Raw genomic sequence first — 11,724 nt, 5'->3', positions numbered from 1 at the left:
ATATAGTCTTTGTGCGCAGTCATTGCATTGTTTACAAAAACACAGTGTTCGATGACAATGGAAAGCCAGCCTGTGCGATAGTCTCATCATTGCGTAATCATCGGTGACTTGACCTGCCACTTCTGCTGATTGAATCCGGAAAGATGAGCTCTACATTTCATTTCACGGCGGAAACGCCTTCTGATGCTCTGTTTTCTGACATACAGACATTGAATAAGTTTGGAGATGAGGTAAGCTGATGTTTACAAATGGTTGATTAGTTTATTGGGGCCTGATGAAGCTGTTGTCGGATGAGTTTGATTTGCTGGGAGCAAAATTCGGAAACTTGTCATACATTTTATAAGCTTACCTCTGCAGGATATTAAAAGAAGGTACATTCTTAGTCAGTGGGAGTGGTCTAGTTCGTAGACACATTTCTGATTGGACAATCACATGATTTCGGGTGCCGTCTATCAGGCCGTAGACGACCCCACGTCATCATGCGTCTTGATAATGCGTAACACGCTTGTAGAGATCTTGGCGTATGTATCGCGCTGGATCGTGAGACTAGTGCGGAATACGCGAGCAGCGCTTAGCAATACGCACAACAGAATACGTGAAGTTGTAAACAAGTTTCGTTCATTTTATAATGAGGGGAGTTTTATGGCGGTAACTTAGTTTTTGCTTCAAAAAAATTGTTTACAGTTTTTAAAATAATATTTAACTGACTAAGAATGAGAATAAACGATAGGAATTTTTATTTTGCCTATCCTTCTTCCTTATAAGTGCCTCCCTCATATGTATGAGTATTGTCGCACTGCGTACAGGCAAGCTGTACTTATTTTTTACTCTGGAACCTAGCGTAGATGAAAGTATTTTGAAGTACAGTCAACATGACCGGGATGATCCCTGCTCTTTCGAATAGCCTGTGGCGTTCGTTAGCGTGCACACTACATTAATGTGAGAAAATATGCATGTACAGGACCGACAGCTTAAACTCGCCTGGAATAGTCATGTTTTACTAAATAACATCCAAAGCCAACCGTACTCTTGGGTTCATAAAAAAAAATTATATTCTTCCCACAATCCACCAAGGAAGTATACCTGATCTCATGTACCAATACCTTGTGTATTGGTACATGATTCAGCATGGTATACTTCAGCAATATGAATAAGTGGTCGTTTTTTACTCTTTTCAAAGCGTCACATGTACACCAAATACAGCCCCCGAAATGGTCTACTTTTAGCGTGCCTTAACTCCGAAACAGTTTAGTCAAAGTTAAAAATGCGATCCCCAACCCTTTGCTTACCTTGGACGAATTTGCAGTATTTTCCGCTAGCTCCGTGTTGAAAAATGTCCGGTACTTGCCCGGTACAAACATAGAAATGGCCACATTTGCTTCAGTCCTGGTATGAATATTTCTTCCGTAATCCAATGGTTCCAACGTGGGCATCACGATGATAGTCTCCTACACAACCAGATTGTGTCGGCCTGACGCTCGTCGATCCTAAAAGTGAGGACAGCGTGAGCTCTTACCTGCGTAAAAGTCTGTTCGACAAAGGCAGTAAGGATGATTGACAGCGCCGTTCATTGGGCAGAGCCATTATATTACGTCATGACAGCAGACAGGTTGCGCTGTTCTCTGACCTTGACTGTTAAATCACGTAGACATACCGTGACCTGGGTACACGATACAAAGCTGGGGGATGCGACTGCGGCCGCCATTTTGACACACGGTATCTACTCTTCAGAAAAATTACTTTTGGTGACGTTTTATATCAAACAATTTTCGATAACGGATTTCTACTAGGATTTCCAATTTTTATTAATGAAGGTGCATGTAGTTTTGAGGAATAACACGGGATGTTTGAGTTTTATTTCAACTGGTGGTGTAGGAAGGTGAGTGAATTAAGTGAATGAGGCCGGGATTGAGGTTTCGTTGTTTCAGCGATCCGATAGTAGGATCTGAAACGTAGGCTAAAATGTCTAATGACGCCATGTTTACATGAAAACATTAGCTGTTGCGAGGTCAGTGTCGTTGAATTAGTTACCTAAATTCCTTTCAGGATATTCTGATTTCACTTATTTATGATGTGTACGAAAATTCACCATATAAACTCAAAAGTGTGAATGCAAGCTGTTATTGCTGACAATAGAAACATTGTTGCAAAGTCATTAAAAACAGGTATGTATTACAGACGTACTTTGGCCGAAACTTTGGCAGTCTACCAAGGAAGCAGCGTATAAAAGCCTTGAGAGACCATTGGTAGAATACTCATCTGCCGTATGGGACCCATACACCAAAGATCTTTCCAACAAGATCGAAATGATCCAGCGAAGGTCAGCTCGTTTTGTTTTTAATGCTGGCAGTTGCTGCATCCACGATTAGACTTTTTCAAGTGCGGCTATAAAATATTTTTTACAAATGTTGAACAGCTATTTTAATGATATTTTTAGCTCATTATTTATTAAATACATCAAATCGACTAGTGCCGTACTATTACGCTGACTTTCAGATTCGGCGAGGAGGGCGATTTCGACCTCCTGGTTTGTTTACAAACAGAGAGGTAGACAAAAGACCGTCCCGCTTGTCCAAACACTCAAGTATCAGAAGGATGGTCCACAATAACGTGATTCACGTAACATGAATAGGGATTAAAAAGCTGTCACGTAGAACCATGTGCTTCTATTGTCCAATTTGCCATCAAGATTTCATATGGAAACAGTTCAGACCCAGTACAGGATCATGTCTGAAATTAATATTTTGTTCTGGGTCTGATTATTCGGACTACAAATCGACCAACAATCATACATACATCATCATTTTATTTCATTCAAATCAACATATAAAATATATATAATAAAAGACACAAAATTTGAATGAGGAGATGCTCAAAAGGCCCAAAGGCCTGAAGCGAGCACCCCCTTACACTGCCCTAGGCCTAAGTTACAACATACAATTATACACAAACTTTACAAATAAAAGAAAAAAGAAAGAGGAGAAGAACATGCAAAGAAAGAACCAATCTTGTGATCCCGGCCAAGAATACAACAAAATACTCATAAGAATTAACCTAAATTTACACGCCCTACACGTAAGACTTGCCAACAGTCAGATAAAGTTGTCAAGTTCGAGGTGATTGACCCCCGATGATTGACAGTCAGGAACGCGTACTGTTACGCGTAGTCATGGTGCTGGGCGCGTTAGGGGATGCTGGCGTCCTTCGAGTCGACGGTCGCCAGCATTTTCCAAGATGGCGGCCTCCATGAGTGTACCGGGGGTGCTGGTGTGGAACCAAACCAACAGCGGGAATCACTGGTTTAATCAAGCTGGGATGGAAAAGAACATGGTGGATCAGCGAAATTTACCGTCAGGGCCCTGCTTACCTGTTATCAATTAAATATATTGCATTTCGAGTCATATGTTAGAAAGCTTACAAGTTCCAACCAAAATAAGTATCGCCCATGCATGTATAGACCTGGGACGTACTACCTTTAGTACTAGTAGACTGTAGTATACATGACCCGGATACATGAGTACTCGACTAGCTAGTAGTACTAGTAGTAGTAAGTAGTTTTTGGAATGGGGGGCTGCAATGCACACAAAATTCTCTATTGTTGACCCCAATTTTTTTTCACCAATTCCCTTCGTGTACCGACGGCCTTTGAACCAACGGTCATGATGGGGGAGGGGCACCGGCTTCCCCGGCCCCTTACTGGCTATGCCACTACTGATAAATATGACAAATGTCATGCCAATATATAGGCCTAGAGTACCGACAATCATGACAATTCAACAAATTGAATACAGAATAGGCAAAGTTTTCAATAATTATTGTGATCAGCATTTGGTATTTGCATGAATTCACACGTTCTGTGACAATGAGTAGGGGAAAATAATATGATAATATTAAGTATAACTCTTGATTTGCTTTGTGTCTTTTCTTGCAGCCTTTTGCAGAATTGGTGACCATTGTATTTGCATTTTTACTGGAACCAAGCAAGGTAATTATAAACAGAATATTCATTATTCAATATCCAGAATATTGATAGAGAAAGTTGCATTTGTGTCCATTGCAAAATGGGATATATCAAGGACAAATTTTAGTTTGCTGTCCTGTGGAATTGGCATCAATGCATTTTGATATTATTAATAGAGTATGACATGAATACAAATTATCAATTTTCATATTTGAAATACAAAATATCTTGAAATTTTTTTTTTTTTTTAGGTCAACCATGAATGATCCTAGCATTCAGGTCTAGGTCCAGGGACACTCCAAAACCGAAAAAAAAAACTTAAAAAAAAAAGATTTTAAATCTACGGAGTACGGTACTCAAATACAGGCTTGGCAGGCTTAGCACCATTTAAAGTGTTTTTAAATCAGCATTCAATGTGGTTGAATATTACTGGTACCGTATTAATTAAACTAAACTTTTAAATTACATCATTATGCTGTTTTTTAAATTATATTTTCAAATAATTTTTGTTGTGTTTGTATAATTTGTGTAATAAATTTACAACATTTTGTAATTACTTTGACCAAAAACATGAATACTTACATATTTATAATGAAACCTTGGAAAATAGTGAAAAAATAGTGAAAAAAATGTGTATTGGGGAAACTCGGAGTCAAGATTATGTTCAATTTAAGTTTGTAACATGTATTGAAATTTAACGTTGTTCTTTTGCTTCACAGTCAAGTCGACTTCTGAGTCAACTAGATGAATTCGCTGAGCAGCAAGGAGTTAGCTCTACTGCTTTACGGGGCGTTGTCAAAAGCCTACTCACAGTACCATACAGTAAGTTATATAAATGTGACCCGCTCTGACGAAACCCGCCATAAGTCGCACTCATCCATTTCGAGATACGGGGAGTCAAAGTTGGGAAATGGGTGAAAAATCTTGCAGATTTTGTTTTCAGTTTTCAATATTTTTTGATCCTTAATATGTTTACTTTAACCTACCATTGAAAACAAAATATTCTTTTACGTCTAAAAGCACCCAAATCTAGTATTTTCTGAGCCAAACCAAGTCCTTAAGCATGTCATTTTACAACTTTAAAGCCATTTTTCTTGCATTTGCCTTTTCTTTATGTGTCGCTTCCCCTCTTCCCGTTGCAAGACCGTACAATGAAGACCACATGTCAGATGTCCCAGAAACATATCTAAATGATGACATCAAAAACTCAATTTTCAAAATTAGTGACTTATGTCTGGTTTTGTGGTAGCAGGTCACAAATGGGATGTTTTTAAACTGTGGGATAGATGAAACACTAAGTTAAAATCTTACAAAAAAGCACACTTCTTCTTCTTCTTCTTCCTTATAAGTGCCTCCCTCATATGTATGAGTATTGTCGCACTGCGTACAGACAAGCTGTACTTATTTTTTACTCTGGAACCTAGAGTAGATGAGTGTATTTTGAAGTTATTTACACTGATAAGGTTTCTTCTACCCATTCATCCATACCATTTGTGCATTTGAAGAGATGGCAGTTGTAAACAATCACAAGAGTTCAAATGTTAGCAAGAATTGGAAGGGGGGGTAAGAATTGATTCTTGTGATGATTTTTGTAAAACTGATTTAGTAGAATCAATTTTGATTGTGTTATTGTCTATCCCTATCTTTGTGACTTCATAACCAATATTTGATAATACTTTGCTTTAACACCAAATATAAAGTCAAAACATTTGCTCGCTGCTTAGGCTACTGCTTACTCCCCTATGCACTCAGTGCTTTATGAATTTTTTGTTTTCTCTTAGGTGCAGTTAGAAAAAACATGACACCAGTACATCTCAAAGAAGATTTAGTAAACCTAGGTGAGTAGCAATTCTTTCCCTAGACCAGTGAGTATGTGTCAAAGAGTTCACATTAGGAAATTTTGGACTCTGTAAATCCACATGTTCATTACACTTTGGGAAATCTGCCATGCTGGATTGTTACTCATGGAGACCAAAGTAGTGCACCTCGATAGTACTGATAATCTGAGACCAGAATACCTAAATATATAGTCTCGGGTGATAATCAGCATCTTAAAGCATGAATGATACAAACTTTACGCATATAGCGCTTATGGGTAATCAGCTCAACAGATAATCATGTGCAGACATAAAAAAATAATATCAATGTTTGCCATCACCACTAGGAGGTGCACTAGTTAACTCTCCATAAAAACATGACTGAATCCAGACTCTCCCATTCAAATCTCTTTGGTAGTTGTCAAGAGATATATACATAGGATGTAACAAACATAGATATTATGACTTGTGCATAAGCTATTGATCAATTGGCCAGTTCAGTTAGCACAGATTGGACAATGGGATGTGGTTTGCAGCTTCACGGCATTTCAACTTTCAAAAAATAAAAAATTACAATTTGTATGACCAATTACCGTTTATTTAAGGTGAGATTTTTTTATTTACAAAGTTTCAAATTTACAAGTAGACACACACTGGCAAGTAACAGCTATGCTACAACTTGCCTGGTGCATTTACAACTTGCAATGGGCAAATGCAAAATTTGGGCACATGTTGTTATAACATGTTTTCATACTTCCATTTGACATATGCACAATTATTTTATGCGTTAAATCAATATGTGCATTTTTATTTACTTTTACAGGTCTCTCAGAAGAAAAATCATCTCATTTATCAGACAAAGTAAGATTTGCTACTACAATACATGCAAGTGCCATAATGCCATTATGACTAAACTGGACACCAGTTCATACCAGGGGGTCTTTCTGTATGAGATTTGACACCAAGTAATAGGGTCTTCCTGTGAGACTGGGAACAATTTTAGGGCAAAATATGAAAGTTGACAATTTGTTTACTCAAAATAGTCCAAAAGTTATCAAAATTTTGTGAATTTTAGAGAGAAACAGGATGTAAAAGTTTTATTGTTAGGTGGTGAGTGGGGGTGTAGTTTGGTATGATAAAGGAAGGCAACAAAAATACAGTGGAGTGGGAAAGGTAGTAATTTGAGATAAATGTGTGCACTTTCAGTAAATCCTTGTGCTCAATATTCAAGATAACTTGATATGAGTAAGGTACAAAATAGTTTGATGATGTGAATGATTTTGAAAGGCCAAAATGTTTCATCTCTCCCAAAGCCACCGAATATAGACCACTTGATATCATTGTTTATCAACAAAGGTGAGGGACTGGCCTATCAATATGCTTGAATGAATCGCTAGTCCGCTACTCTGTTCAATGGCTTTCTTATACTTTATGAAATGTGGTGGGCAATTTAAAATGCATGTGCCCTGAGCAAACTACGATGCATAAGCACACTGCAGGGCAAAGAACAATGGAAATTGCCATACATGTAATTCACGCGCATACTGCCGGGCAATGGCATCACATGTCAAGTGGTCTATATATTATAAACTTAATATCTTGACATTTCTCTCTTACAGTGGAAGAGTAATCTAGTTGGGTTATCAAGGACAGCTGCTGGACAGTCTCTTATGGTTAATCAGCTTGTAGATATGGAATGGAAATTTGGAGGTTAGTCATGTCATTGTTTATCAAAGTAAAAGTTATCAACATAAAAGGGACATGCAGAGATGTTAGTTTGCCTACCTGCTCAAAGAATTAATTAATAAGCATAAATTTAGGAGAATGCCAATGTTTACAACCACATTACTAGTATTTGGTGCAAAGGATAAGGCTGCAGGCAGCAACCTTCCTATTTTTTACCACAAAAATAGTGCGATTTAAAGAGAAAATGTCACTTTTTGTCCACCGAAAGTAGTTGTACAATCCTGGTTTACCCTGCACACCTTGTGTTTTCAATACAATTCTGGCTTACCCTGCACACCCTATTTTATAGGGTTAGGATTAGTGTTAGGGTTATACTTGTGTGCAGGGTGCACCAGAATTATTCCAATTTGCAATTTGTTATTGGAGTGTATCAATTCCATTTCATAGAAGAGTACATTTCTGTTATAAATAGAAAAAAATGCAGTGATTTATAGTGCGGTGCGCACAGGTACAACACCTAGACGTTGATCCACAAGCCTCGGCACACTTTAAAGGTGCAAATTCAAAAATTCTTTCAGCTATGGCTTTTATTCTGCCTTGTATTATGTCATCTACATTGTATGTACCGGTAATAGTTTGCTCTGTTTTCATATTTTGTGTGTGTTTAGTGACAGCAGCAAGCAGCGAGCTTCAAACAGTTGGTAGCACATTTTTACAAGTGAGTATAATATAACAACTTATATGTGACATTATCAAGAGGAATGAGTCACATGTTGACCCTGGTCGAAAATGAGTTTTACATATGTTTTTTAAAGAGGACATTTAGAGCTTTCAGAAACTGAAAACCCCATGTTGATACGACTTTTCTTTGCGAAGATATGTCAATTTATCAGTCGCTGAAAACAATATAAAACAAAAGAATTTTGACACCTTCTTTGCCAATATCTCAAAATCAATATTAGTGACATCCGACTCATTTCCCTTGATCGTGTCACATATGTGACCTGCTACCACAACATGAGTGTAATGTCGCAAGTTAGTAGTTTCGAGATGGCCTGACTGCTGCGTTGGTGTCCTTTGTTTCACACGCACCTGTTCAAGCCAACAGTATGTCTGTATGTCCTTTGTGAATGGGGCACAATGGGTCATTCACCCGGGGGGATCACTCGCATACCGAAGTGGTATGCATGCTCGTCCCAGCACCTCAAAAATGGACCCTAAATGGCGTAATCAGTGTGGAAAAATTTCACCCCTTATTGGCGTAAGGCTTTGTACATCTTCCCCTAAAATATGGCGTAATTCGGCGAAGAAACTAAGATGGACCCCTAAATGGCGTAAATTCTAAAACAAACCCACGAAGTTGAAAAATATACCCTAAGCGTCGAAACTTTACCTAAAAAGCACCCTTTTTTCTAAAACCGTCGACGCCGCCACAAGGCCAAAAATCAACCCTTTTTCGACGTTTTTGGGGACGAGCATGCGTACCACTTTGGTATGCGAGTGATCCCCCCGGGGTCATTCACTAAGGACATACTACTGGCTTGTACATGTGCGCGGCAAACTAAGAACATCAACTCAGCAGTCAGGATGTCTTGAAACTACCAACTCGCAACTTTACGCCATTTTGTCACATATGTTTCTCTATAATTGGTAGCAAGTAGCAAAATGTTGCTCCAGATACCAAGATTTTCTCATTTTTGTCCAGACTAAAGTCCTGTTAAGAAGGACTTCCAAGTTTTTATCATCAGTAGTTCATTGGCTCATTCAGTTTGCATAGCTCTTATCCTTATCTTCCAAAATAGAAAATAGATTAATAACAAAGCATCTCTATAAGTACACCAAAGCAATTATGAAATCTACATGTAGGAACAGTGGCTGTACCTTCACAAGTGGAAATGTATTTCTTCGGTGGTTATAGATATTATGGTGTGAATTAAGACGTTTTGTATCATTTTAATTTCAGATGAAATTAGTAGTCAACAAGGGAAATAGTACAGAAAATGTTTATATGGGTAAGTGTGATTTGTGTGTCAAAGTTAACTGTGCTGCCAAGCACATAACTGAAATTTGTCATCTGCAACACATACTGACGTATCACAAAAGGCTGCCTTGTGTGATTTTTATTATCAATGTTGTATTCATATTGTTATTTTATATTTCAGCACACTTCTTTATATTTTAATTTTGAGGTATTATCACAATATTACAAGCACATGTCCTTATTCATAAAATAAAGAAGTGTGCTGGACATGTGATTGTAATATTGTGATAATATTAAGATATTAATTTTATAGTGTATTTCAATTTCACACACTTAGATGACAATTATACAAAAGTCACAAAAAGCAGCCTTTAGAGGTATGCCAGTATCTGAAGCATTTCCTGTTTTCTGAAAATGTGTGACATGATCAACTGCCTATAACAACAGTTTATGTGTGGCTTTTTTCTCTCAGTATCATAGGTACATTGTGTATGCAATATGTTGTGTTGCCTTAAATATGAGGCCAAAAGCCCTACATGTGTCAATGAAGTAAATGTGGTTAATTTTGCTGACAGTTATTTGCCAGCGAAGTGGTTACATAACTCCATGGTAGCTGGATCAGGCACCTTCTGGGATGATGGGACATGCTGTAGGCTTTGTGTGGCAAGCGTGACCCAGTTGCCATAGTGATAATCGGCTTACACATAACACTTCGCTGGCAAATAGCTAATTAATGGCCCCTGTAACAGTCCAATCAGTGTTTATGTGGGGTGAATATGTGGGGGTGTAAGTTTGTTTACTACAAGTAAATGTTGTGTACATAGGACTTTGACCATACATTGACAATAATAATGGGGTACCTAGTTTGCATATTTTTAATGACTGCTTTTAACTCTTGAATAATATAACATAATTGCAATGGTACTTGGGTGGTGCCAAGCCATAGGACAGCCAGGGATTCTCAACAGGTAGCCCATGGGCCAAATCCGGCACTCCAACCAATTGTATTACTCCAAAATACAAATGGAAAATGTCAGAAATGTAGGTGTATTGAGTTCTCAAGCAGACACCTTTGAAATATTTTGGCCCTTAATGACCTTTGAGCATACACAGCCTAGCCCTGTTGACTGATGTTCCAAATCACATTGGCATATTCCTTGTTATGATGACACACGGAAATGCTCATGTAAAATATTATATGAATGACTTTCAACAAAGAAAAATAATCTTGTGAGTTTAAAATGTTGAATTATCTTCCTTCTTTGATTTTTACAGAGCTTTCATTGCCACAGTTCTACTCTTTCCTGCATGAAATGGAGAAAGCCAAAGCAAGTCTGGAATACCTCAGCTAGCAAAGGATGCAGTTTTAGAAAACATTTATCCATTATCTACAGATCGTCGATCGCAACACATAGTGGCGTATAGCCATTTTCCAAATTTTCCGTTTCACATAGTGGCATATAGGTTTAGAGCTAGCTAATATCCTATAATAGTTATTCCTTGTAAACTATTAAAGATACAGTTTAATAGCTTGAACCTTGAACTTTAATTTTCAATAGAATCGGGCCACTGAGAGATAACAGTGGAGGAGTATCGACTCCGTTACTAGTAGCATATCCTTCAAAAACGTTTTGCTCGGAGACGTATTTTGCCCTTCACGTAAGCCACTATGTGTTGCGACTGACGAAATATATTTAACAATTAACAACAACGACAAAATATTGTGAGATTTATTGTTCATCTCTTTATCAGCATGTTATCTGGCAGTAATTTTGTTCTTCTCTTGCATGTAAGAAGAAGGAAAAAACTGTTACTCTTTGCGTTCGCTGATCTAACTCAAGCAACAATTTCCAGACTTTATAAAGCTTTATAAAGTTTAGTGAAATGGACCCCTGCTCTTAAAGTATTTTAAACAAATGAACAGATATATTAACACTAACAAAGAATAATGTGATGAAGTTGTCAGTAGTCTCATGATAGGTAAATATAATATTATATTACGATTATGTTGAAATATATTTTTATATCATTTGATGAGAGATCATGTATCCATGTAACTATATAAGCTTGGAAGTGAGTGACCAATCAGTAAGTTCAGTTAAAGGCCCATTCAGTGATTTGCTCATCCGGACGATCGTAAAAATCATCAAAATTCAGATTTTGGTACCTTTGTCATTGTCATAGACATGCTAACATAGCCTGCAAGTGGTTCAGCCGAAAGCTGTGTATTTAAGACAAAATAAGACATTTTACACGAATCTGTAATTTAGATACTGACA

The 11,724-nt window shown here is 37.6% G+C and overlaps 1 protein-coding gene across 1 annotated transcript; it reads left to right on the top strand.

The window, feature by feature from the left end:
• Window positions 1-22: 22 nt before the first annotated feature.
• Window positions 23-10,838, top strand: LOC140171607 (COMM domain-containing protein 7-like). Its single transcript, XM_072194891.1, has 9 exons — window positions 23-230; window positions 3,932-3,985; window positions 4,681-4,783; window positions 5,743-5,799; window positions 6,602-6,639; window positions 7,398-7,488; window positions 8,133-8,182; window positions 9,428-9,476; window positions 10,721-10,838. Exons 1-9 carry the CDS (start codon window positions 144-146, stop codon window positions 10,795-10,797), a joined length of 606 nt encoding a protein of 201 aa, XP_072050992.1. The 5' UTR covers window positions 23-143; the 3' UTR covers window positions 10,798-10,838.
• The last annotated feature ends 886 nt before the right edge of the window (window positions 10,839-11,724 follow it).

Source organism: Amphiura filiformis, chromosome 15 (genome assembly GCF_039555335.1).
Source record: "Amphiura filiformis chromosome 15, Afil_fr2py, whole genome shotgun sequence".
Classification (NCBI taxonomy): Eukaryota; Metazoa; Echinodermata; class Ophiuroidea; order Amphilepidida; family Amphiuridae; genus Amphiura; species Amphiura filiformis.
Note: the sequence above shows the minus strand (reverse complement) of the source record. Positions and strands in the feature narration are given on the sequence as shown.